Raw genomic sequence first — 26,889 nt, 5'->3', positions numbered from 1 at the left:
CCGTAGGAGGTATAATTAAAGGAGCAAAGCCTGGCATCCGTGCACAGGGCGACTGGCTGTGGGTACTCATCTGCGTGTGCTCTGCACGTCCAGGTGGGAGGCTGTCCTGCGCGCTTGCGTCTGCCTCTGAGGGCACCGTATAGGCATCCGCGTGCCCAAGCAGACTGTTTAGAGCTGATGCTTTGCAACTTTTCCCCTCTGTCCCCATACCTTATTAAGGAAAGGTGCTCCGTATGTTGCAGATACCATAGGAGTGTGCTGGGGATGGGAGTCCTGGTGCTGGCAGGTGCTCCGGAGGACCGCTGGTGTCTTGAATCTTGCAACGCTCAATGTTGGGCTCTTTATATTCCTATTAGATGTGTAGGAAACTCATGGGGGAGCCAAATCATGTGTAAGGTGTTGTCATGGTAAAGCAGATGAGGATGTGGATGTGCTGGTTGTGGATGGGATCAGGCTCGTGGATGTGCTGGTTCCTGTGCTGGGAGCCCCTGTGAGAGGGCAGGCAGGGAGCCTGCCCACTGCCTCCCCATACCTGAGGAGGACACTGGCTGTCCACATGGGGCATGAAAGTCCCGACACCCTCAGTTAGCATTTGGGAGATTTTTGTTCAGTTCTCGATGCTAGTGGAGATTCCCTTCTTGACCTCAGGGAGTGACTTATCCTTTCCAAGTCTTACTTTTTCTATCCATAAAATGAGTAATTTGCTCTTGTCTCAAGACCTTTCTCTGCTTTCTCCATTTTGACTTAAAGCGTTCAAGGGAGGAACTGATTTTTTTTAGTGGGTATATATGCAGAATTGAGTGTAATGGAAGCAAGATCTTATCAAAAGCTTGCGAATGCTATTGTAATGCATATAATAATTATAGGTATGTGTACGTAGGTATGATGAATCCAATGAAATATGGCATTTCCTTCTGGAAAAATGTTAGTGAAATAAAACCACACCTGGGAGTATGTCAGTTTCAGCAAAAAATGTCTATTAAACATTATGCAGTGCTGTTCAGCAAGGTCATAACGTTCCTTTAGGAACAGTTAGAGGTTTCATTTCAAAACAGCATGCCATTTTTTGTGCAATTTTTTATAGGTGAGGTGTTGTATTCTGGCCTTTTATTCTGATCTGGAAAAAAAATCATCTAAAATTTTGCAGAAATTTCTGCTAAAAGGAAATTTTGTCTCTCTCTCCACAGCTCTGTATACGTGGAGGTATGGTATCCCTTTTTTACTCTTATATCTGTGTGTTTTTTCCAATGAATAACTTCTTCCCCTGTCCCCATATCTCAGGGATGCAGAGCCCTGCTATCTGTATGTTCATATCAGCACAGCACATAGATATGTATGAGCGTAATGGATATTAGGTGTTTATTGCAAGGCATTCTGTTGAACATCACCTGCTGTTCAACATGAAAAGTTGATGTTCCACAAAGCCACAAGCCGAAGGCTCCTTAAGAGCTGTTCCGGTGCATCGGGTAAATATACGTGCTTAGAAGAAGTACTGCGCGAATTAATAATGCATGGCGTGAGTCCTTAGGAAGACCAGCTACCGCATATGGCCTTCCTCTAAACTGCTCTCTTTTCTTAAGCAAATACATAGGGAAGTTTTGTTTTTTGAAGCGTGTGATGTAGGTAATAAGCCAAACTAAGCTCATCAACCATTTGAAGTTACTCTAAGTGCTCTAGCTGACCAGGCAGCTAGATTCAAATTCAGAAGCCGTGTGAAGGATAGTAAAAATTGCTACTTGGTGCCTTGCACGATCATAGGCAGCTCGTGTTGGCAGAACAGTGGGGAAGAACCAGAGGGTGAGATGAGAGGAACCCCACCTCTTACCAAGAGCATTTTCCATCCAAAATGTACCAGCTAGATCTAACAGAGGCACTTGCGGATGTTTGCATTGCTCTGTTGAGTTGGAGAAGCAGGTCAGGCCCCACCATGGTGAGGCAGATGGGTCCATGTATCATAAAACCCGATAGTCCATATTGGCTGTTGTAGGAGTTGCCTACTCATGCCACGTTAGCAAGCTCGGAGGTTGCACAGCCACTACGAAGAAGTGCAGACTGCTCCCAGCAGTGCTGCTAAATGGTGGCAGAGAGCCCTGGAGGAATGCGAGGTTATGGGGCCTTTCTCTTCAAGGGCCGTGGTTTGAATCAAGCCTTGGGTTTGTGGGGAGAAGAGTGTGAGCTAAAAGCTCTCCAGCCTCTGGACCAGGAGATAGCTCTATTCCAGCTGTAGTTTTGGTGCTGTCAAGACCCACATGAAGGTTGATGGATAACAGTGCAGGTATCAGACCCTGGGGACAGTTCTCCTTGCCTGAGGTGGCCCTTCCTGGTAGGCGACGGCGTGGTCCTTCGGCAGGCTAGTGGGTGGGATGTGCTTGCGCGTGGCAGCCCGGGCTGACAAGGCCGTCAGACTCCGGGCTGCCGATCCATCCCGTGCTGCCGGCTTCTTCCGTTCATATCGTTATTGTCAGAGCTGTCAATGCAACTTCAGAAGAGCGACTCGGAGCCTCTTGTTTTTCACCTTTCTTCAGCAGAATTGCTGGCCCAGATCTGATTCGAAGAATCTGTCTGGGTGGTAGCAGTAGAGAAGAGAGAGAGAGAAACACAGCTGGATTTCCCAAGAGTTTGCAGCCAAATCTTCTTCTGAATTGCAAAGTGAACAGCTCAGATTTTGGAAGCCTCTGAGGAAGAGTAAATACGAAATGCCAAGATACCTTTTTTTTTTTGCTTTGTCATTTTTCTGCCTATAATGTTGTTTTAAGGGGCTGTGAGTCACCTCAAGCAGCCAAATGAGACATCCTTACCACTAACGAAAATAATGAATATGTAACAAGATATTATTTATTTGGGTTGCATCAGCTCAGAGGAGTTTCTGGGTTCAGTGCCTTGAATATATGGCATGTTAGACAAATGCTCGGGGAGGGGGGGGATTAAGATGCCAGTCTTGAAGGGTTTATCTCATGCAGGCGTGGTGGTGTTCGGGGAGGGGTGGCTTTGGGCTGGGGAGGGTCGCGGTGCGGCCAGACGCGGTGTTGATGGAGCTTGGAGCTAGGCAAGGGTTGGTCTCGCGGGCATCGTTGTGCAAGGGGTGGCAGATCCTGGTGCGTTGCAAGGAGCTGGGTGGCAGGGGGGTGTTCGGACCTCCGTGGGGTGCAGGTGGCACCTGCAGAGCGGTCGATGGCCTCGCTGGGGCGAGCGGCAGTGCCCGAGCGCGCCTCCCTACGCGCGCTCTCATCCGCAATAAAAGTCAATTTGGGCTGCGACCCGGCGACTTGCTCCCCGCCGCCCGCGCGCTTGCAGGGGGGTGATGTCGGGCCGCGATCCGGGGGTCTCTCCAGCCGGGGTGGCGGCGGCGTGCGGGGCGGCTCTGCCGCGCGGCCCGGAGCCAATGAGCGCGGCGCGGGGCAGGGCTGGCGTGCGCGGCCGGCAGCGGCGGCGCGGGCAGCCGGGCGGCGTGTGCGGGCCGGAGCAGCGGGCACGGCGGCCGCCCGTCCCTCGCGCCTTGCAGCCCCTTTCAACCCCCTTCCCCTCCCTTCCCCCCCCCTTTTTTTTTTAATTTTTTATTTCATTCCCTCCCCCGCCCCGCGGTTTTTTTTTTTTAATTTTATTTTTTATTTTTTCCGCTCGCTCTCTCTGCGCGCTTCGCTCCGGGAAACGCTGGATTTTAAACCTCTCCCCGGCAGGCAGTGACACAGGGGGAAGGAGGGGAGAGACGCAGCCCCGCGCTGAACATGGCCCAGGCGAACGCGCACCCCCCCGTCTCTTGGGTGATCTTCGCCGGGATGGCCGCTCTCCTCCTCTCCCAAGGTAGGGCAACTTCCCTCCCCGCAGCGGAGCGGCGATTTGGGGAAGGGGGTGGGGGGCAGCCAGCGCCGACCCGCTCTGCGGCTTGACCGAGCTCCCGCCGGGGGTGCTGGGGGGGTCAGTCCCTCCGCTCGTCCGGTGCCCATCGGCAAGGTCGTCCCAAGAACTCGGCCGCCGGGGACCCCTGCCCCGGGCCGGGCTCTGGGAGCCGGCGGAGTCGCGTCCCCGAGGAGCGCGGCTCGGCCGCCCCCGGGGACCCTCCAGGAGAAGCCTTGGGTGGGGGGGTTGCTTAAAAAAAAGGGAGCGAGCAGGGAAGGGAGGAGGCAGAAGCCAGCCCCATCTGGCCGCGAGCGCGGAGCCTGTCAGCTTGCGTTAGGCTCCTCGCAGCCATCTGGAGGGGCTGTGGGAGCAGGGTTAGCTCCCGGGGAGGAGAGCGCCGGGCCGCATCCTGCACCCGCTGCCCCCCGGGGCTGGGGCTGCAGCCTGGCCGAGGAGCCGGGATGTGCGGCCGGTCCCCTGGCGCCGGGGCTGCAGCCTGGCCGAGGAGCCGGGATGCACAGCGGTCCCCCGGGGCCGGGATACGCGGCTGCTCCCCTGGTGCTGGGATGCACGGCGGTTCCCCGGAGCTGGGATGCACGGCTGGCCCCGGCGGCTCTGGCTGGACCGGGTACTGGGGGAAGGTGATCCCTGGAGAGATCGCTGCACCCCCCCACCTCCACCTTCAGCATGGGGAAGGCTCCCTCCGCGCTCCCCTACGCCGGCTGGGGCAGGGCCAGGGGACCTGTGTGCCCGGGAGCCCCCGGCCGAGTGTCTCTGTCACCCTACCCTGGCACAGGGCATGGAAACCGCCTGCACCGGGTGTATTGGAGCGGAAAGAGGGGGGACGCGGCCAGCCCCTCCTGTGCAAACTTCTCTCCGCCGGGCCGGGGGCTGCTCTTGCAGAGAGCCACCCCTGCCGCGCCGCCGGGCCGGGGCTGCTTAGCATGCCGGGCGCGTGCCGAGGCATCGCTCCTCTTCCCTGCCTCCCGCGCTCCCTCCTCCAGCTCTCTCCTGGCTCTCTCCTCCTTGCAGGCTCGCGGCGCCCTGGCCCTCGCTGCTGTGCCGGAGGCTCCTCTCTTTGCAGTCTCACTCTGCCTCGTCTCTCGTGCTTTCTCTCCCTATTGCTGTCAAAGCTTACAGATGAGAAAGTTGCTTTTTAGTTTTATTTTCTTTTCTCCCACTCCCCGCAGCAGTGCAGCAGCGGGGAGCAATCAGTAACATCCCCCACCCCTGCCTCCCCAGGAGGAAAAATCCCCCTCGCCGCCTCCGCCGTGCCCAGGGACGGAGCAGGGCTCGGCTCCCTTCTCCTTGCAGGAGTCGCGTCCGCCGGCGCTGCCAGATCTACCTGGCCGGGCACGGCTGAGTCACGGCGAGGCGGGGGGTGCCCGGGGCACGGCGCAGCGCTGGGCAGGGCTCGGCAGCGCAAAGTTTGGGGCTTTCCTGCATCAGGAGGCATTGGGTGTGCTGGATCATCAGTGCTGCGTGCTTGGAGGGAAGGAGTCCCCCCGGGTGGCTTTCTTGTTCAACTGAATTTAAAAGATTCATAAAAAGTGGGTTTTGACAGCTTTTGAGGAAAAACTTGAGTTTTGGGAAATTGGGAGTCATTACCCCCAAATGTAATATATAAGTATATATCTATGCACTCATTGCCAAATAGCAAAGCTCTATGATTCAGCTGCTTCGTGATCTCCTCGGATGTGCGCATCATTCTTTTGAGATTTTAACTTTTATATCATGCTGGATATAAAAAAAACAAAAAGCAGTTTTTTTTCTTGGAAAATGCAAAAATTGTTGTCGTGCAGGAAAACTGTGCTTTGCACGGATCTGCTACAAATAGCTCGAGAGATCTGTGCTGCCCTCTGCAGCAGTTTATCAATACTCCAGGTCATTTACCTATTTACAGCCAAACAAACACCAAGGAAAGTGGCTGGCGAGTGTGCTTGAGAGTAAAGTGGAGCATCGAGTGGGATAATCCAGGAGTGCTTGGCCATCTGCATCTGTGCAAGCGTCTGTCGGTCGTCAAAGTTTTGCCGGTTTCCTAGCAGGCAGTTTGGTTTTTGTGAGCGGTGCCCGCGCGAGGAAGGAGGCAGGAGACCTTGTCGCCCCAAAGGTCCCCTGAGCTTTGGCAGCCCTGACGTTGGGCTCTCCAAGGCTGGGGTCTGCTCTTGCCTATGGGTCGCTTCTGCTGGAAGCCAAGGCCGGGGCAGTGCTTGGCTGCCGCTTCTCCGAGAGAGATGGAGGTGCCCGTAATATCCGTGCGTGGGAAGGGCACTGCCGGCCAAAGGGCCGGCCTTGGCTTGGAGAGCAGCCAAGGTTTAAGGGGAAGAAAATGGGAACAGGGAGGCTACAGTGCGCCAGGACAGCCCCGGGCGTCGGGGAGCGAGTGGCTATTTGGCAACACAGACCTCATTGTCTTTGCTTTATCTCTCGCGGCGCTCGGTGCTTGGCTGGATCGCTTTTGCGTGTGATTGCAAATAGCGGCGATGACTATCTAAAACCTGCCTAAGGACCCGTCAGCAGCGTTTTCTGACTGCCTCTTGCCCGGTTTCACAGCGCTGAAAACCGGAGGTGGCAGTGGCTCACAGTGCCCTGCGCTCAGACCCACCTGGGTTTCCTGAGACGGCGGCACTGGTGCAGGATGCACACCCCGGCACATCCGAGTGGAAGAGAAAAGAAAACTCTTTACTCAACCACGCGTTAAAGGATTAACCGGGCTAAAAGGTCATAGAAGATTTAGCTGGGCCTTTAGCATCAGTAAGCCAAGAATTATGGGAATTTGATTTACAAATTAGCATAAAGACCTTATTCTAATAAGCATGGGAGCTGGAATAGGTATGTGAAATAATAGCATGTGTCAACATCGTGCACTAAGCGTCCCTCATCCAAAAGAGTTATTACTCAGTCTGGAAAACGCAGTTGGGTTGCAGATAATTCGCAAATTGAAACGCGGACTAAACTTGAGGCGAGGGGGCGGGTAAAAGGCTGGGACCGCGCTGGCAGCCTCTCTGGGTCCCCTTGGCCGTCAGAGCCCCCCCAGGGGCGTCCCCAGCCCGCGGGGGCATTTCGGGAGAGCCTCTCCTGCGCGGGGGCGAGGGGAAGCCGGCTGGCAGCTTGTGCGAGAGGGTGATTGCACTAATGAAGGCGTATAAGAAAAATTATGCCTATCGACGTCTGTCTGTGAATACCCAGATTCATTGTTCCCTGGGGAAAATATTAGATGTGGCTTCGTGGTGGTTAATAGTTACCGTGCAGGTCAATAAAATGTGATGTTCACCCCAACAGCAGAAAATAGCTATTTAATAGGTAATAACAGTAATAATCAATAGCTACATGATTAGATAACCCAGTTATACGTAGTACATAAAAGGAGAAGATTGCGGTCTGGTTGCTCAATGGCCTGAATTTGAGCGGTGCTGAACATCTGTCATTCTTGTTGATTTTAACTGGAGCTGTAAGCAGGTATCCAGCACCTCTGGAAACCAGGCCACCGGCTGGGATTAATTGGCACATTTTTAAGACTCAGCAGAGTAAACAGGAACCCAGATAGACCTTTGCCACCGGGAAGATGCTTTTGAAGGCATGCTGCATTGCGCAAAAGCATGGGATTGCACCTAAAACGCCGGGCTGGTGCTCAGGAGCTCGGTTCCATTGCGGGCTTTGCTGGGGATCTCTGTAGCACCGCGCTCGAGCTTTCTCCTTCGGTTTTATACCCAGGATATTGCTGCTTCCTCGGGAGCGTTCATCCATGCGTGGGCACCGACCTGGTCATGCAGTGGTGGGCTGGCAAAGCAGTGAGGAGCAAAGCTGCTCTGGTTGCTCCACACTGCATCTGTGGGAAGAGTTGCTCTTTGTAATGAGATCCCTTATAACGTGGTGCGGTGGGAACGCGTGCTGGAGTTAGCTCGTGCCGTTTGGGTTACGGTAGCAGCAGGGATCCCCACTTGTGGCATGGAAATGTGTGGTGCTGGCACCGTGCACAGACTGTGTTTTGGGGCAGGCACCCGCTTCTGTTCTTAAAATACAGGCAGCGAGTAGGTGGCTGTGGTGGTGCACGGCGGGCCGAGCGAGGAAGCGGTGCTGCCAGCGTGGCCGGAGGAGGAGCGGGATGCTGCTCATCCGTCCCCGCGTTTGGGATGAGCCTCAGGGGCATTAACGGATCAGCCAGGAGGAGGCTGAGGGCAAGTTTCCAAAGTTTGAGAAATGAGTCGGCTAAGATGAGGTGATACCCGTGAGCCCGGAGCAAAGCTCCTCGTGCCTGGTGCAGCTCAGTTCCTCAAGGGCCGCAGGGTCTGTCCCGACCAACTCGGATGAGAATCGTTCAGTCCCGTTTCCAAGGAGGAATTCCCACTGCAGCTGGTTTGGGGCGTCCCGTTGCTTAGGAAAACAACTTCTTCCTTATCCGTGGAGGCGTTCAGAGTAGCTCAGTAACCCTGGCGTGCAGTTCTCCTGCCTGCTGTGCCAGCCCTGACTCGCACATGAGACAAGCGCATCCGATATTCTAAATGTCTGGTTCATTTATTTTTCTTGCTGCTGTAACTTAACAATATCCATATTTGTGATATTTTTTTCCCCTCCCTATTTTATTTTTTCCCTATGGGGGGGAAAAATTGATCAGTTGACAGATCTAGGTCAAGTTAGGCTTGTTGTTTGCTGGAGAAGCCGGCGTGGAGGTGGCGGGGGAGAGCTCGCCAGCCTGCTTCCCAGGCAACTTGGAGCGAGACGGTGGAGGTGTGCTGCAGCCTCCCACCGCAGCCGGCGAAGCGCGGCGTGGGCAATCTCTTTTTGGCCACGTGGATTAGAAGAAATCCCTGCTGCCTTTGTGTTTCCTTCCCAAACCTGAAAAGTGGCAGCAGAGGGCAAAATTTTCTTTCCTCGTTCCCCAGTTCAGAGGGTCCCTAGTGGAGCCCAGGCCTTGCAGGAGGGTAGATAAAACCTTCCAGCGTGTGAATGTCTGTTGGTGCTCCCTTGATGTGCAATGCCAGATCTCCCCTTAAACTCACTGGGGCCAAAAAGCGATCCATGCCAGATGTTCATTGCAAAGGCTTGCGGCTGCCCCAGAGCTTGAGGTTGAGCTCCTGCTTTCGAATAGGAGCAGAAGTGAGAAAGATGCCAGGTTTTTGGATTCTGTATCGGAAATCCGAGCCACTTTGCTGGTCCCACCCTCAGCCAGATCTTAGGTGGAAGAAGCGAAGGGCAGGGCATGGAGGGATTGCCACGTGCAGGGGCGTTTTCATGTGGAAAACCCACGTCTGCGTTAACATGAAAAGAGCAAATGGGAGATGGGGTAAGCTTGGACCATGTTCAGATATGTGTATGTAGTTGCATTGTAAGTTGTATGTTGTTGCAAGGAGCAAGACATGAAACGATTTGCCTGGAGGTGTATGAGCGTCGGTTTGCAGTGGTAGGAAGGAGACCAGGCCCCCAGCAGCTGCAAAGCTTCATTTCCCTCAGAGCTGTGATGGGAACCCAAAGTCCTGTCTCTGCTGAGACGCTTGTGGTGCGCGAGACCTTCTGCGCCCTCAGCAGCCTTCACAGGCAGGAAAGAGACGCAGAGGCTGAGCTCTCCATGGCTGCATCCCCGGGGGCACCGTAATCCCTGGGGAGCACCCGGCGTGGGCCCTGGAGCCCCTCTGCAGGTGCCGTTGCATCCCGGGGTTTGCACGCCCCGGGGCCGCGCGGTCGGAGCTGCCGCTCCACTCCGGCAGCCCGGAGGTGCTCGCCGCCTCCCTCTTCCCTCCCCGAGCAGCACGCACCTTGCTCTTGCTTAATAATAAATCAGAGGTGAGGCCTTTGTCGCTCCCTGTTATCTCCTGCCAAGGAGGATAGCGTGGATTTTTGATGCGCTTACAGTTAATATGTCCAATGCTGAAAGCCCTTGTAAATTAATTGACCCCCTTGACCCCCTCGTCCTGTTGACTGTTCCCACTGAAGACGCTGCTCGGTTCTTGGCGTCCTCCCACCCTGCTTTCCCTTCCTCCTCCTCCTCCCGCCTGCTCCGTGTGCTAATCCGGGAGAGCCTCCCGAGCCGGCGTGGTGCAGCGCGCACGCCGGGGGCGAGAGCTTCGCGGGAGCCGGCATCCCCGGGAACCGGTGGGAGCAAATCACCGGTTGCGGGGATATTTCCACCGAAACGTCGAGGTGGGTGGTGGGAGCTGGCCCGGCTTCTCCTTGAAGCGGGGACTTTCTCCCCGATGTGCGACTGTGCAGCCCCGAGCGCAGAGGGACCCGGGCTGCGCTTGGGCTGCAGCACGTGAAGCCGCTCAGAAGTAGGAGATGCCACGGGAAAATCTGCGCTATTAGGAGTGAAGCAGAGTGTTTTTCATTCCAAAACAGAGTGTGACAGAGCAACCGCAACTTCCCTGTGAAAATGAATTCTGGGGAAAACAGGGATTGATTTGAAATATTTTGTTGTGATTCTGGGCTCGCAGCAGCCTCTGCACCGAGTTGTGAAGTTATTTCAAACAAAAAAGGAACCTGAAGGCTGTATTCAGGCAGTATCAAAGAGCCTCTCTTGATAGTCTCAAGGCTTGTTACGGTTTTTATTGTTACTTCTTCAAAACGGATCCTCTGATAGCGTTTTGATTTTGCCAGAAACAGGGTCCTCGCTTTAGAGGACCGGTTGGAAAGCTGCGTCTGACCGCCCTCGCTGGGAGCATGACCGACATCTGAAGTGCAGCGAGGTTCGTTAGCGCCGTCATCTCGTCCTGCCCTTTCAGCATCTCTCCCCTCGCAGGAGGGTACTAGGGAGTGACGCTAACTTCCCGGCTCTGTTTGTTTGCAGTGGGGCTTTATTCCCTTTCCGCGGGACAAGATGGTGTTTATGGATCAGATCAGAGGGTGCCGATATTAAACTTTTTGCAAAGTCCATCCCCGCAGCCGGCCCCACCGGTTTTGATGGCCGGCCAAACGGAGGGAGAGCGGCAGGGCCGGCTGGCAAGAGCTCAATTTGGGGTTGGCGTGAGCGGCACCTCTCCTAACGAAGCCCTTCCCGGAGCGGCGCTGCCTGGGAGTGGGATCCGTTGGAGGCCGGGGGAGCTGCCAGGCTGGCTCGTTGCTGAATTCAACATCACAAACCGTAATTTGTTGTTTACCTCTGTGCCGCTTTGCCCCACGTCGGCGCTTCCCGTTGTACGTTTTCGGCTTCAAAACCTGACGTCGTGTTAGCAGCCGGCTCCGAAGCCCCCAAATAATGCATAAACTATGATTATTCCTTCTGATCCACTTGTGTTTATGTAAATGGCTGGAAAAGCGGTTTTCAGCTTATTTCAGAAGCTTAAGGGATTCATACGAAGCCTATTATTGAAAAATCAGAAAGTGAAAAGCAACTTCTGAGACAAGGAATTAGCAACTCAATGGCTGCATGTGTAATGCTGACTGTACCGGATCTGGCTGTATTACAAACGGGAATTCCCTTGGGATGCGAAATCAAACACGTGGCAACAGGTTGGCGCTTGCCGCGGCGCCTGGGTGATCGGCAGAGCTTTGCCGTCAATGCGGGGATAACGGAGAGGAGACCGGGGGCGTTTGGGACCGGCGGGTCTTGCAAGATGGTGCGGCATGGGGCAGAGGCTCCTGCACCCCGTGGCCCTGCTCTCCCATCACTTGGGCTGCTTTCCCCCCTAGCCCATGTGCCGGATCCCTTTCTCCCTTCCTTATGTTAATTCCCCACCTGAGCACCGAGCGCTTTATAAATAGCAAATCTGAAATGAATTTCCTAGCAGCAATCATTATCTCCCTCGACAGCCATTAAACATTCACACAAGCAGAGCAAAATGACAAAGGGGATTGATTTTTGCAGCGTGTTGGGTTGGGGGGGGAGGAAATATGTTGACAAGGCTTTTTTGTTTTTTTTTTCTTCTCTATTCTCCCCCATCTGCTGCATCTCGAGGAATTTAAAGTCCTTTGGTGGCTCTCACGTTGGGATCGGGGTGCAAAAGGGCAAAATAAGGAGGGAAAAAAAATAAAATAAGCTTTCTCCCACTCGCCCTGGCCCCGGCGAGCCTTGCTCCGCCGTGTCGGCTGCATGCGGCTGGTAGACGCCAAGCGAGCTGGGCAGTCCGGGGCGCGGAGGTGAGCGCGGGGGGGTTAATGCGGGCGGGGGGCCCCTCTCCGCTGCCTTCTCGGCACAATAAACATGTTGATGCAATAGTTGGGAGCCGGCGAGCTGCTGCCGTATGAGGCACTGTAGCTGAAAATTTAACTTTGATTTCAATTTTCATATTTGTCAGCAATAATTAGATTCAAGAAATGTTTTTGCCGTGGTTCTAAAATACTAATAAGTAGGAGCCTTTGTACTGGGGCTAATGGAGTCTTTTTTTTCCTAGTGGGCTAGAAAAATTCCATTAAAGGGGAAAGTCATACTATATTACCATGCTTCAACATGCATTGACTTTGCCGCCACAGTAATATCTTTGCTGGGAGACAGCGGTCGTCGCTTTTAACCACGGGGCCGGTGGCTGGGATTGCGATTTTGCTGGTGCCCCGCAGTCGTGGCCTGCCGGGGCTTCCTTGGCAGGGGGCTGGGCTGGGGGGCACGAAGCTCCTGGGGGCACCGGGAGTTGTTGCAAGTGCTTGCAAGGCGATAGCGTAGCGTTAGCCCGGCTCTGCTCCTGCCGGTTTGCTTCGGCAGTCGTTTTGGGTATTGCAAATCCATGGGGGCCGGAGGGGGAGAAGTGGCGCGGACGTTGCAAGCTCGGTGAGCGGGTGGTAGGTAGGTCTGCAGTCGGACAACTGGACACCGAGGGGCTGTTGCAGTTTGGAGGACCCTTGTCTCTCCACCAGCACCTTGGAAAAAAGATAAGTATCGGAGGATCAATGTATCTACGAGCAGGCTGCCATGTCCCCCTGTCTACAGGGCTGCTCCGGGATAAAATCCGGCCCTGTAGACAAGAGGAAGGTGTGGGAGATCGCATTTGCTGGCGGTGTGTGCAGCAAGTGGGGGGAAGCTCTAAGTTGTGTCGTTCTCAAGTTACTTCAGCCTATTAAGCAAACAAAAGCACTTGTGGAATGAGAAATGGAAATGGCCAGCACAGCCCGATTAATCCTGGATGTACAATTCCATTAATAAGCTGGCTTTTAATAGGTGGCTCTTTCCAGGAGCTGCTGGGACTAAGAATTGATGTATTCACTGTAATTGTGTTGCAACTAATAGGATACGAAGAAAATTGTATGGAGAACCTGTTTTTTTAGCGCCGTTTTCCAATCAGTTGAAATAATGCCGTGCTGCGGAAGAGCCCGGCAAGGTAATGATACTTGTACCGAAATAAAAACAGCAATGTTTTCGTGTCCGCTGCCGGAGGATTTTGGTTCATGCTTTTGCATCCCCGCAGAATGGACAGCAAGCAAAACCGCGGCTCGCGAGTGCACGAGAAGGAACAGCGGTCGCGGTCCCAGTTGGAGTATCCCATGGCTCAGGGCTGGGGCTGCCGCCCCGGGCTGGACGGTGGGATGCGATGGCCCATGCTGCCAGCGGTACCGGGTCTGGGAGCCTCCAGGCTCCATTCGCATGGGATGCAGCTCCCAAGCAGGCTGAGGGGGAGAGCGTGTCCGAGGGAGCACGCGACGGTGCAGGCCTCCGTAATATCTCTGCAACTGGAGAATAATGCACGTGAAAGCAAGGAAACATTAGCCGTAAGAGCTGACTGATTCAAAATCTCGGCAACCCCAGATGATTGCAGCCATTTCTTTGCTAATGGGCTGGGAATTCAGAGAAGTTTGCGGCACTTCTTGCTCCCGTCTGTTCAGCGCTGCTGGTCACTGGTTGTTTGTTTTTCCCTCCTCCTCCCTATTTGTATGCATGCTTTGACCCTTCTTTGGTAGCAGGCTAGAGAGTAAATATAAAAGGGGTAAAAAAAAGAAAGAAAGAAAAAAAAAAGCCAAGGCACATTTCAGATCAAATCCCTGAGGAAACCGATGTGATTGCCTTACAGAAATGGTTCCAATAAGGCCAGAAAGGAATATTGCTTTTATAGCTTTTGGGATATAAAACATTTAGAAAATGTGATTGACTGGCAGGGTCTAATTTATCATTTGCCCATTTCTCTCTCTCTCTCTCTTTCCTCTTATCCACCCAAACACAGAAGCGTGCTCCAGCACGCTTGTTTACACGCTTTCCTTTGTGTCCCCTGCACGTGTGCATTAACACATGTGCCGCCCCGTTTCCCTTGCACGCTCATGCATGCTCACACGTGTGCGTGCACACGCCGCTCTGCGCTTCTGCCTCCTCGCCCCTCTGTCTGTGTCATGGATTTATCATCATTCTGCTAAGCACTACAACTCCTGTGGCTATTTATAATTAATGCTCAGAAACCTGCCAATCCATTTAATGACACTAGGAGGTCATGGCCTCCCTTATAGCTTCCCATTAATCATCATTAGAACAGTTCTGGGTTTTTTACATTCTTTTTAAATGTTAATTCACCTTTATAATGCTCCTTTCAGCTGTGACTGTAAAGGGAGACTCGATAGTGACTCCAGACTGTCTTGCGAGTGTGTGCGGGTGAAAGGCGCGCAGGGACGATTGCACTTGATAAAGTCTCTTGGATGTCTCCCGCTGGAACGAATTACGCTCGCGCGCTCGGTGAGATGGGATTTCTCACTGCCCTCTGCTGCCGGCTCCTCGCAGCGATGCTGGCACGGCTCCCTCCCTCCCTCCCTCCCCCGGGGACCAGCGGGTCCATAGCGGCCAGGCCGTACGTGCAAAGACCCGCGGTGCGGGCTGGTAGCGTAGCGTTGGCGCTGCCGGGAAGGGCGCAGCCGGGAGCTCCTGGAGAGGAATGAGCTGCTTGCTGCTGGCCCGGAGCTTGTCGGGGCTGTGCGTGCCGAGGTGGTGCTCAGGGAGGTCCTTCCCCGCCAGACCCTGCTGGGAAGGGCGCTTGGCCCCAGGTGGGTGCTGCGGGCTCACGCAGAGCCCAGGCTACAGCACCGCGGTGGTTGCGTCCCGTTGGTGTCTGTCCTGCTGCAGGAGACCTGAGGGCAGGTGATGGGCTTTCAGAGTTCACGAAGCTCATCGCTTCTGAAGGCTGTCCAAAAATTCACTTCCCAGAGCGCCGGAGATCCTGGGGCTGCTCATGGTGGTGAGTTGGTCTCCCTGTCTTTCCTGCTGCTCCCCGACCGCAGGAACGCCGTGCCCGTTGCCCGTGTCCCAAAGCACCCGCTGGCATCGGTTCCCCCAGCCAAGCGGCACGGCCCGCGGCTGCCCGGGCACGGCAGAGGGTCTTCACGGAGACGGGCCAAGCGGCAGCTCGAGCAACGAGAGTTAGGGGTACGATCTGGTGGCTTTTGGCATGCAAGAGCTCTTCTGAAATAGATGGATCTCGGCAGCGTGGCGCTGTCGGAAGCAGCAGGAGGGCGGCAGCCCAGGTGCTCGGGCTGCATCTCCCACGGGTTCAGCTGGCAGAAGCAGGGATGCTCCCGAGCTCCGCACGGCGTTGGGGCCAGCAAAGGCTGGTGCTAGCCTGTCTCTTTGGGTGAAACGCATTCACTTCTGCTCCTTGGGGGAGGTCTGGTCTTTGCGAGAGCGGAGCCCAGGCCCGTTTTTCTGAGTAAATACGCCAGCAGCATTTGGCTTAATGAACTGTGGCTTTTAATAAATGGCTCTTATCTTGCTGAAGTGCTGCTAAATTGTCAGGATTTAAAATTAGCCTAATAGATTTGCGGGCGATGTTTTATTCACTGGTTAGTTGGAAGGAGATGAGGAGAGGAGAGGAGAGAAGGCTCCACCCAATTTGCCCTGAATTATACAAGAGTTATTTATTTGTTTGGGCCGAAGGGGAAATGTTGTGGATTAATGTGCGATGCCTCAACACCTGCCTTAATGAGAATTTAGAGACCTATCCCAAACTGATAGTCTCCAATTAATCACTCGGTGGCCCCTCTGCTTTGCTGTCCCTGGAGTAGATTTTTCAAGTCGGCGGTTGGGTTGTGGTAGAGCTGCCGGTGCCGACGAGGGACAGGCCGGCCCCGCGCCGGAGGGACCTTTGGCTGCGGTGGCTTGCGGGACGTTAACCCCGTGCTGATGTTCAAGCAGAGCCCAACGAGCAACCCCGGGCTGTTTCGCTAGCAGTGTCCAAGCGAGCCGGGTGCAGAGCGTTTTGGAGTCATGCACGTACGAACGGTCCAGAGAAGCAACTGAAATTCCTGGGTGACTTGTACGCTAGGCAGCAAAGTTGGGCTGGGTCCTACCTCTGCTTCTGAGATGCTCCATGGACTTGGGCGAGCCCCTTTGTGCCTCTCTGCCGTAGTCTCCCATTTGGCGATGAGGAGCCGGTAATGATCCTGTTGACAGTCTGGAGACATATGGAGAGTCAAGGCAGAACAGCATTTTATAATAGGGTGATATGGGATCTGGTTGGGATGAAAGATGCCAGGGAAATGTCAGTCACTATCATTATCCTCACAAACTGCTGTACCTGCAGAGATAATAATATTTAGCAATTATATAGCACCTAACAAGCTCAAACAGCACAGACGGCAGCTAATTAAATCTCCCAAGACTTTCTTTGGGTGAGTGTTTTCCTAAGAGCACGGACCAGCTTCTGCACAGTCTTCTCGGCGAAGCCAAGTGTGCTTCTTCTCTGCTTCACAGACAGGGAAAGCGCGAGCAGGGGAAGGTAACGGTCCTGCTGAAAATCCTCTGTGAGGGCGAGACTAACTTCAGGTGCAGAGGATGGGCTCACAGCTAAGGTAGCAGGCAGGTTTGAGTTGCACTGCTGGCTCCGCTTGCAAGAGCATTTTATGGCATCAGATAAGCGAGTGAGATTTTCAAGGTGTTTGGATGCCGAACACCTGGGTGTTCATTGCGTCCCTTCTGATATCAGGGAGGACGTGGGTGCTGGCACCCAAGCGAGGATCGGGGCCAGCGTGGGTAGGCGACCGCTCGGATCCGGCAGGATTCTCGACCCTTTGCCAGCCGCGGCGTTCCCGGGGCCCGGTGAGGCAGCGGTCTGGTCTCCCTGTGACTTTGTGAAGGTCAGCGTCTGCGTCTGAAGTGGGGCTGATAGTAGCAATGCGTGATGCACAGTGTCAGCCATAAAGGAAATATTGTATATAAAAGATAAGTTTTTGCCTTTCTTGTGGCAGGGGAACAAGGCGCTGGGTTCATTTAGCATTCATAAAGTCTTGCTTTGGAAACGCCTTTAAGTACTGCTGAGGGAGACTTGAAGGAGCGTGTTTGAGAGTCAAATGCACATCTCCTTGGGCTCTCCTTTCATCTGCTTTAAAAAACAATCTTTTTTTTTTTAATCTTTTCTTTCCCCCTCTGTAAAAATACTAATCTTCGGCAGCAGCAGCAGACACCCAGGGTGCAGGCGCGCAGCAATTAGTTCAGTGAACAGAATAAGCGAGGAGCAGAGGGAAGGGAGACTCAGCCAAGTACTGGGAGGACGGCAAAACGCAGCCTGCTAATTAGGAGGAAGCACAGCACGGAGCGGGGGGAAGGTGGCTGGTTAACGCAGGTGCAGAGCTGCTAAGCAGCCGCGCGTGCCGCCCCGGAGAAGTCATCCCTCCGGGTTGCGGGGCTCTCGCCGGGACGCGGGAGCGCTCTGGGGTGCCGGACTGGCCTGAAGCACCTAGTGGGAGTTCAGGTCTTGGTCTGGATCCAAAACCAAATGGCAAAAGAGCCCAGGGGAGCTGCGGAGGGGGAGATGGTGGGGGCTGTAATGCGAGGATGAGGCAGGCGGTTTAGCCCGAGCACCTCCCCGTGCCCTCCCAAGCATCATCCAGGCCGGCCACAAGTCTCTGTTTGGGGATGCATGGGGAGCTTTTGGCTTGCGTCTTCTTTGGACTTTGCCGCCGTGGGGAGTGGCGTGGTAGTCCTCCAGAGGCAGGGCTTTCCCCACAGTCGTTGTTTTGCACTTTGTATTTGTGTGGACGCTCGAGCGGAGATTCCTGCTAACGTCACAGGAGCTGCTCCTTCCGTCTCAGCTGGCGATGCAGGGAGAGGAGCAAGCAACAAGTGGTACAGTCATCTCATCATCTTCAGATCATGAAGAGCCAGCTGTAGTGTCAGATGGGCAGAGGTTCAGCTTAGCCCTTTCTTTTGTCTGAAACTTTTTTCATCCTTGAAATCTCTCACTCTGCTCTTCACATGAGGGAAAGGAATTTATTGCAATGAAATATGTTGTCTCGTGGCTTTTTATGAAAACAGCACATGTCACTGCCCCTATTTCCTGGAGCCAAAGGATGTGGCTGGGTTTCAAAAAGAAAAGGGCTAGATGATTTCATTATTGCTAACAACTGTTCTCACAAAGATAAGGGCGGTCTAATCACATTCCATGCGCAGAAATACCAAGGGAACCAAAAGGGAATATTTCCATTTGATTTTCCCTATTGTCTTCTGTGTTTTGGTCTTGCTGGGTGATGTGCACTGCCAGAAGCAGGCTACAAGGGCTAAGTGATCTTGAGGGGAGTCAAGATAGCAAGCCGTGGGGAGTGGTGGGATGCGGAGTGCAGTTACCAGGGCGCTAGCAGCCTGGACCAGAGATGCTCTGCAGCATTTGTCCAACCCGATGCCTAGATTGATTTCATTGTCCGCATGCAATTAGAAGGGGCCTGAGCTTAGCTGACCCCAACTCGTTGAGCTAAACCAGCAATCCCCCAACAGGGTATATTCCCCCAAAAGCAACAGAGGTAGAGCCAGTTCAGCTAACAACCACCTGCGCAAGGAAAGGTGAGGACTGGGGGGGGAATTAGAGCAAAGAGGTGGAGGGGGCAGGTTTCAGCTTTCCCCGCTAACTTGCCACGTGTCCCTGCTGAAAAGCTTCGTGTCGCAGGAAGGACCTCTCTAGGCTTTGATTTGCCTTGTAGCAAAAAGAGATTATTATCGTCTCAGCCTTTAATGAGTTGAGGATGGACTATTTTTTGCGTCAATTTATCTATCTCTGTAGCCCTGATTCTGCTCTCACGCTGCTGGAGTGCGGATAGAGCCATTGAAGTCGGTGAAAATAGAGCGTTGTAAAATCAGTGCAAGCAAATGGGATGAAGTAATGCTGTCTTCCTCCTCACCCTCTCCCTGTGTGCATGCCCTTAGCGTTTAGGCACTCCATAGAGACTCTAATTGACCTGTCCTGTTAATGCGATCAGCAAGGAGTTGTCATCTGGCTAACAAAGTGTGGCTCTCCCTTCCGGAGCAGAGGGTCACTGATTCACGTCCCAGTAGCGACCACCCAAAGAGAAAAGATGACTTATAATTACATTCATAATTGGAAGTGATTAATGGTAGCAAAAGAACTTCAAGCGATTTCTTGTAATTAAATACTAATTTTAATTCCTTTGCAATGCCGAGCACCATATTTGCTTTACTAGTGATATTTATGGCTGTGCCTTAGCATGTATTTTTAAGATATTAAAATGTGCTAGGTAATTAAGGTTTTCTGTAACTGGGTAAACACAAGTAAATATAAATTAATTTGTTTATTTTGTGTCTGTAATTAGCAATTATTATTTCATATTTTTGAGGAACTCTGTTCCGGAGGATTTGCAGCTTTGAATGCAAGTGAAGAAACCTTGGATTGTTACTAAGCCGGGGCAGTCCTGGTCACTCCTCCAGGTTGGTTTAGTTCTGAGAAAAGCAAGTAGGAGAAGGAGATAGCCATCACATCTGCCATAGCTCAGGCTTGGGGAGGGTGTCAGGGCCAAGCTTTGAATCTGCCGGCAGCAAGGTCTCTTGCGAGCGCTTGGTTCGAGAGGCAGGGAATAGTCTGTGCTTGGCAGGTGCTTGCTGGCTGTTGCTTGGTCTTGAAGAATAGACGTGTCGCAAAATCAGCTGCTTCCGCCAGGTTTTCGCTGTCTGTAAGTGACACCTTTCAAAATCAGCTGCTGCTTGTGATGCTGAGCGCTGCTGTCTCCCTCTCTGGGCTGTTTCAGCTGCTCATCCGACCTCCGCTGCCGGAGCCTCCGTGGGCTCTTTGGAGAATGCGTTTTGTAATAACGCCCCACCAGCGCATCCCGTACCCTCAGCTGGACCTTTTGGGTTATATTTGCAAGATTTTTTATTTTGTCCTTATCTTAACATTATGATGTTTATCTGTTGCTGGGTTTTGACTGCGTCAAGCAGGGCACCCTGGACTGGCCTCTGAGGCTTGGGATTTGCCTCTGGAAAGGCAGCTCTCGGTTGCAGGTCTGGCTGGCTGTGCTTTGATAGAAGAGTGGGAGGCCACCGGAGCGGGCAGGATTCCCGTCCCAGGGAGCCTGGGATTCAGAGAGACATGCCAGGGTCCAGGAAAAGCCTCAGGGATGTGCTCTGATGGCAAGTGTCATTGAGCATGGATTTATTAACTGCTCGTATCAGCTGCAGGAATAAGACGGGTGTGATGCCAGGCAATCGCCACCCCTGACGTGTGCAGTCTGATCCCCGCCGATGTGATGATGTGGCTAGACGTGGTCCTGGCCTTCCTGGGCTGTGACAAAGTTGTTCGTGAATGAGCCAGGGTGGGAATCTGTTTCTGAAAACATGGTCCTGCTCACATAGCAACACTCTGGGCCAGAAAGCACTTGATGGAAGTCACGTCTTTTCCTCACCAGTTCCTTGATTCCTTGCTAATGCTTTTCATTCCCTCTTGCTGCTTGAGAGAACTGATCGTCTGATTAAATTAAGACAGACACAAAAGCAGCTGGCCTGCCAAAGCCTAGGCTTTTATTAAAAATAATATTGTTTACAGAGTTGTCTCCTTTTATGGTGCATATAAAACAGTGCGTTCCACCCGAGCAGCCGGCAGGCTCGCTGCAATTTACCCGGGAAGAGATGGAAAGACATTAAACCTTGTCTTGATGGGGAGTAGGGAGGGCATGGAGGAGAGGGAGGTAGGGGATAAGAGACAGCGCACGTCTGCGAGAGCAAATGAGAGGGAAGGAAATGCAAGGAAAGGCGAGGAAAAAAGCCCCGAGAAAGGAGCAAAAAGGAAGGACAGGTCCCTGTTCCCCACCTCCGCCTTTCCCCTCGCATGCATGTGCTGAAATGAGGCTTCAAAATCAAGAGAGAGCATGGAAGAGAGGAGATAAACTAGGCCAAAGAGCCTCACCTGGGGAGCCAGCCTCCATCCAAGCGGTAGGAGAGCTGCTCGCCCTCCTTGCAGTATTCATGAGCCCTTCCCTGGCTCTCTGTGCCGGTGGAAAGGCTGCTCCGCTCTGTTGCGGGCTCTGTGTTGGCCTCACGCTTGCCCAGAGAGGTCCTGCAGTGGTGGGGGGCCTGACTGTGACCCCCCAGGTGCTGGGGGAGCTCGGTGCTGGAAGGTGCTGCCTTCTGTCTGCTCGAGCGCTTCAGCCCACCAAGATCTCCCTGAAGAGCTCTCCTGGCTCGTGAAGCATTTATTTGGATTGCGTTTGCACCTCGCGGGTCTGCCACGATGGGCACGGGCGTGCGTGCTGGGTCACGGCAGGAGGGGCCGGCGGTATAGCGAGGGGAGGCAAAGAGCTTCCCCCAAGGTCTTGGGAGCAGCTTGAGACAGCACCCCAAATTGAACCAAAGCACCAAGAGCCCTCACCTCCAATGCACCCTTCCTTGCTGGCCAAAGCAGGCTGGCGCCTTGCTTTGAGCAGCGCGGTAACGGGAGCGATGTGCGGAGGAGCCTGGCCGATACCCACCGCACGACTGTCCTTTCGCCGCTTTGCTTGCTCTTTTCTTTCCATGTCGTCTTCTGTTTGCTTGTTTGTTTGTTTGATTCAGTTCCAAATAATTAATGGTAAAAACCCATGGCTAATGGTTTGAATGAAGGATGGATGGGTACTTTAATTAACTAGTGAAAGGATTATACACTTATGTTTTCAGTCTCCCTGACCCCAGCCGAAGTGGCAAGGCTTTTGAACATCCCTGCGTTTCAAGGGAGCTAAGCGCCGTGTGAACATGAAAGTGTGCCGGCGGGGGGATCGGCGGGTGGGCGGGCAGCCCTTCCGGCTGGGGCTGGGGAAGCCAGTCAAGCTGTGATGGGAAAATACAGCTGGGCTCTTGATTGCCTTGTGAGGCAGCCTCCTGTGAGACCCTCCGCTTGCCACCTTGAGGTCGTTCTCCCCCCACTTTGTGGATGGGGTCCTGAGTCCCACGGAGACCCAGGAGAGAACCCCCCCCCCGTCCATTTGCTTGGACCCCTGAGCCCCAGGGCATTCCCCACCGTGAGGTGCTTCTGGTGGCTCGTCACGTGCTGGTTTTGACACCTTAAGAGGGCTCAGTGAGGGTGAGGGAGGTGCCCTGTCAGGTGTGTAGAGTCTTTGGAGCCTGTTTGATAGACCTGAGCCACGTTTTTGGGCTAATATTTGTCAAGTTTGGATTGAACCTGAGCAAAATTCAGGTTAACCTGCCTTTGCCCCTCTGTTACTAAGATGGTTATCAGAGACACAGGTTTCGGAAGTCGAGCAGGAGTAGAGATGCTGTCTCGTTTCCACTCTAAATCTGGCAAAACTCAGTCACCGGATCTGGTTGGGAATGAAGCAAGTCCACCACTCTCAGTGGACTGAAATCAGGGAGCATCCCTGACCAGGGGACACAGAGGATTTCTGCCAAGCCAGGGGATGGGAGGGTTGCTATACGGAGGATGGGTCTTGGAGGAGGTGGGCCTGGGTAGCTCCTAGCTAGCAGGCTGAAGCTAATGGATGTTGAACCGTGCACGGATCTGTCTGTCTCAAGGTGGTGAAGGGTCTGGGCCTGTAGCAACAAGCACTCCAGCATTCGCAGCTCAACTCATTGCTTTTTTGTGTCTCGAGAATTGCTGAGTAAGAAGCTGAGAGAGTCTTTGAAGGAATATGCTAAGCTCCCACCGCCCCAGCCCTGTGCTGCCCCTCCCAGCCACTCCCCACAGCTAATTTCTCCTGATGGCTTCTCTGCTTTTTAGGACAGTGCTGACAGATGAAAGATGTCTCCTGCACAGGCGTTTTAATGAGCAAATAAAATCAAGTCCTGATTCTACCCAGAAAGGAGTAGGGTGCATGGGAAGGGAAAAAGGCAGGGGGGAAGCAGGCACCTTGCTGGTTACGGGGCTGGACCTGGAGGTCTCACAGGGTGATGCTGCATCTGTTGTCCAGACCTGACACCAGGTGCCGGTGAGCTCTCACCAGCCTGCTTCCACCTTTGAGCGCTCTGGGAGGTCTGTGTCAGAAAGAAAAAGCCTGAATCCAGCAAGGATTTGCAGGCTGCACCGTTCTACGGATCCATGGCCTCTTCCCCATAACGTGCTAAAGGGACAGTGCCAACTTGTCCAGCAACCCTAGGGAGTCTCCCTGGGTACCATCCTCCTTCCCTCACTGCCCATCCCTCCCCTCGGCAAGCGGCGTGTTGCGGCTCCGGGCAAAGGCCATCACGAGGATGCGGGATTTGCAGTTCATTCTCCATGCGGTTCAGGTAGTTGGGGCCAGGCTGGATTGAATGGTTTTTCAGATGAGTCAAAAGCGCCCTGCGAATAGCTGTGAGAGGGGGCCGTGCCTGACATCGTGCCACTGAGTCACTGGGCAATTTCCTGTCCCTCCTAGTGCTGAGCAGAGCACAACACTCCAGGTGGGAGCTTCAGCATTTCTGCTCAAAACAAGGTTGATTGGGCTGTTTCTCTCATGGAAAATGTATGAGAAGAAATGAATTTCTATGCTGTATTTTGGATCAAAAGCCGTTTTTACTCTAAACAAGGCCTTTCCGGCCTTCCTTCAATAGCGGTATCTGCCCCTGGAATCCTGCTCACTTATCAATCCCTCGGCAAGCCACTCTGATTGTTAATCTGTCTTATTATATTTTTAAATGCACTTTAATATTTTAGTTTTAGTGACTTTTTTTTAAGGCCAAATCCCAGCTTCTGAAGTATGTACCGTTCTTTTACTTCAATGGAAGCTGTTCACATTTATCCCAAGGCATAACATGGTCCTTACACTGTTTGAAATTAGATGCACTGATTAGAGCATCTCTCAGCCGCTACTGCAGTCCTGCACCTCAAAGGATAGCTCAGAGAAGAGGCTTGGAAGTTGGAGCTGGGAGTATTTATGTGCTCAGCATGTGATTTCTTGGGACTTTGATGCTTGTTGTGCATCTCTTCAAGTTACCTGCAAGTGGGAGATGTCTGCTTGTAGGTCATCAGATGCCCCGTTGGAATGACGGTGTTGATGCGCATGGCGTGATGTCTGTGATATGCATGGGTCACGGTCACGAGGTCTGTATGATAAGCCAAAGAGGAGACAGTTGAATGCTGCGCTTCCTAAACGTGCAAGGTAAATTGGACTTCTTGCTTTCTGCCATAGTTTTGTTGGCTAGAACAGCAAAATACGTGGGTGAAGTCACTGAACGTTGTTGCACATGATGTCCTAGGCTGTACCTGCGGTTGAGAGTTCATTTGGCTAGACATTTAGTGTTTCCAACTCTGAAGCCAGTTGGAAACCTGAAATCTGCTGTGTGTGCTGCAAGGTGCTCAGCACCCACTGGAATAGGGCTGCAAGCCTTGCCGAGCACTGTTTGAGAGACAGTAGTGAGAAATGTGTGCCTGGAGTGTTGTTTGAAATCGAGTTAGGCTGCTGTTTTGATTCTGATCACTCCTCGGAGAAGCCTCTTCTCATTTAACGAGAGTTAAGCATTTTGTTAAGGGCATTCATTTGGTTGCTTTGACTTTTTTTTTTTTTTTTATTCCCCTTGCACCTCAGTGTGATCACAGGGAAACTGTATACTCCATAGGGGGAGGCATGGTGGACGAGCAGGTTGTTAAGACGTGGGTTTGAGCTGATGATGGCAGTGTCATGAGGTATCTAGAGGTGCAGGTCCATGCAGGGTTTGGCATAGGAGTGCTCAGAAGTTCTGGCAATGATGCATTTTGCTCTTAGAGATGCCTTTTCTTCCGTAAACCCTTTCTCTCCTTGCCAGGGCCTTTGAATGCTGTGAGAGAAGGGAACAAACAAAAAATGGGACAGTCACCCAAGGTAGCCTGAGGCTGGGGGGAGTGCCTTTCTTGGCAGAACCAGGGTTATTACATGAACTGCAGTAGCACCACATCCGAATACCACGTGGAAGGGCGTTGGAATTAGGGGTGGGCAGAGAAGAGAGATGATGGTAACTCTATCCAGTGAAGCAGTCTATCCCTGGAAATAGGACATGAATAAGTAATGTGGATAAATAATGGAGCTGTCTGAACTGTAACAATAAAGAATAAAAGTGCTGAGTATGGCTTGCTGTGATTTGTGGGGTCACGCTGTCTGGGCGGTGGAGCCCTTGCTCCCGCTGGTGAGCAGGTGCTCGCAGGCGTATCTCATTGACATCGCCGAGATTACTTGTACAGCGGTTGCTTGCCAGCAGGAGAGAACGGTTCAGGGTCCGGTCCTTTGTTACGCTGCTGTAATGAGTTTGCGGAACCTGAAAGCTTGTTGCATCCTGGTATGGATGCTGGATGAGCTGTCTAGGACTACTAAAACATAGAGCTAGTTGGGAGCTCGGGTATGTAGCCCACATCTTGGCCCTGGGGTGGAGTTGAGCACATCTGGCATGTCCTTCATGGACAACTGTCTAAGCTGCTCTGGGGTGATGGAGATGTCACAGCTTTCCAGAGACCTTCTGCAAGGGTTTCGCCAGCCTCACTGAAAGCTATTCCAAGTATCCATCCAAAATCTCCTTTGTTACAAATTAAGCTGTTTTCTTCTCCTGCCTCCCTCTTCCAAGGGATGTGGCAAATAATTATTCACTGCTGCCTTCATATGATATTTATGTATGGGGAGAGTGCTGTCATGTCTTACTCGATCTTTTCTTTTAGAGACAAGCAAACCCCAGCGACTTTCTTCTTTCCTTAGAGTGGTCCATGTCTCTTATCAATGTCATTGCTATTCTGTGGACTCACCCCCGTTGTCCACCGCTCAGACGCGCAATCAATTGTGTCGCTCCGGTTGTAGCAATGGCTTACGTGTGCGTACCCCTGTGCGCGCGCTGTGGCAAATGCAGTTCAGATTGATTTGGAAAGAAAGAAAACCTCGAGCTGCAGGTTCGGCTGAGCCGAATATACGGCAGGCTAAGACGAAGCGGTTACTGCAGGTCAGCTGGTGCGTGGTAACATGTTAAGCCACAGTAACTTAACCTTTAGCTTTCTTCCAAGTGTGACACCCAGATCGGGATGAAGTATTGCAGTTGAGGCCTGAATTAAACCAAGTAGAGCAAAATAATTCTCTTTTGTCCTTCTTACGATGCTCGTGTTAACATAGAGTGTAATGAGATTTGCCATCTTTTGTAGCCTGGTCGATTCCTTTTTAGTTTGTGGTCTGCCCTAACCCCCAGATCCTTTTCTGCATGCCGTTGCCTAGGCAGTCTCCCTCATTTTTATATGTGCATTTGATTTCGCCTTCCTAACTATATCACATTGCACTTGTCCATATTGGATTTCATATTGCTCGTTTCAGAGATGATTTGAAATTCTGGTCTTATCCTCAGAGTGCTTCCAGTCCCTCTCCTCCAAGCTTGGCATCATCTGCAAATTTTAATAAGTGTGCTTCTGGTTCCATAATGCAAGTTGTTAAATGCAAATATTGAATAGAACAGGGCTCAGGACAGACCCCAGAGGAATCCCACTTTAAGTTGCCCTCCTAGCTTGATTGTAAATAATAGATGACAGCTCTTTGAGAGCACTTTGTCAACAGGCTGTTATCCCTTCTCCCCTCTGCCCCCAGCCTCATGGTGATTACATCTAGACGGTGTTTCCTCAACTTTCCTTGGAGGGTGCCATGTGGGACAGCATCAGAAGCCTTATTAAAGTCAAGGTACTTCACGTCGACAGCTTTTCCCTTATCCACCAAGTTCAGTTATCCTGTCAAGGAGGAAATTAGGTTGGTTTGACATGATCTGTTCTTGACAAACTCATGGTGGTGGTGGTAGTGGTTTTTTTCTCACTTTATTAAATTCTCAAGACTTACAAGCTGTGATTGTTTCATCGTTTGTTTTAGTATCTTCCCAGCGATTGAAGTTGGGCTGATTGCCTACAGTTCCTGGCTTTTTTTCTTAGAGATGAAGGTTTCTTGCCCTTTTCCCTGGCCTCTGTGAGTTCTCCAAGAGAAGCACTAGTGGCTCAGGGATGATTCTGGCTGGTTTTTGAGTGCTCAGGGGTGAACTTCAGCCGT

At 52.7% G+C, this 26,889-nt stretch overlaps 1 protein-coding gene across 3 annotated transcripts in view; it reads left to right on the top strand.

Annotated features, from left to right (window-relative positions):
• Positions 1 to 26,889, top strand: part of LOC112981582 (protein CEPU-1) — a 348,167-nt gene that overhangs the window by 15,131 nt on the left and 306,147 nt on the right. Inside the window, exon 1 of one of the 3 annotated variants that reach the window (XM_064524309.1) lies at positions 3,516 to 3,801. The exons of the other annotated variants lie outside the window; for them this stretch is intronic. Within the exon in view, the coding sequence (XP_064380379.1) occupies positions 3,726 to 3,801 (76 nt within the window). The 5' untranslated portion in view covers positions 3,516 to 3,725. Of the gene's footprint in view, positions 1 to 3,515; positions 3,802 to 26,889 lie in introns of those variants that run through there. 3 annotated transcript variants of the gene reach the window in all.

Source organism: Dromaius novaehollandiae, chromosome 21 (assembly GCF_036370855.1).
Source record: "Dromaius novaehollandiae isolate bDroNov1 chromosome 21, bDroNov1.hap1, whole genome shotgun sequence".
In the NCBI taxonomy this organism is placed as follows: Eukaryota; Metazoa; Chordata; class Aves; order Casuariiformes; family Dromaiidae; genus Dromaius; species Dromaius novaehollandiae.
The sequence above is the reverse complement of the archived record's forward strand: the minus strand, read 5'-3'. Positions and strand labels throughout refer to the sequence as shown.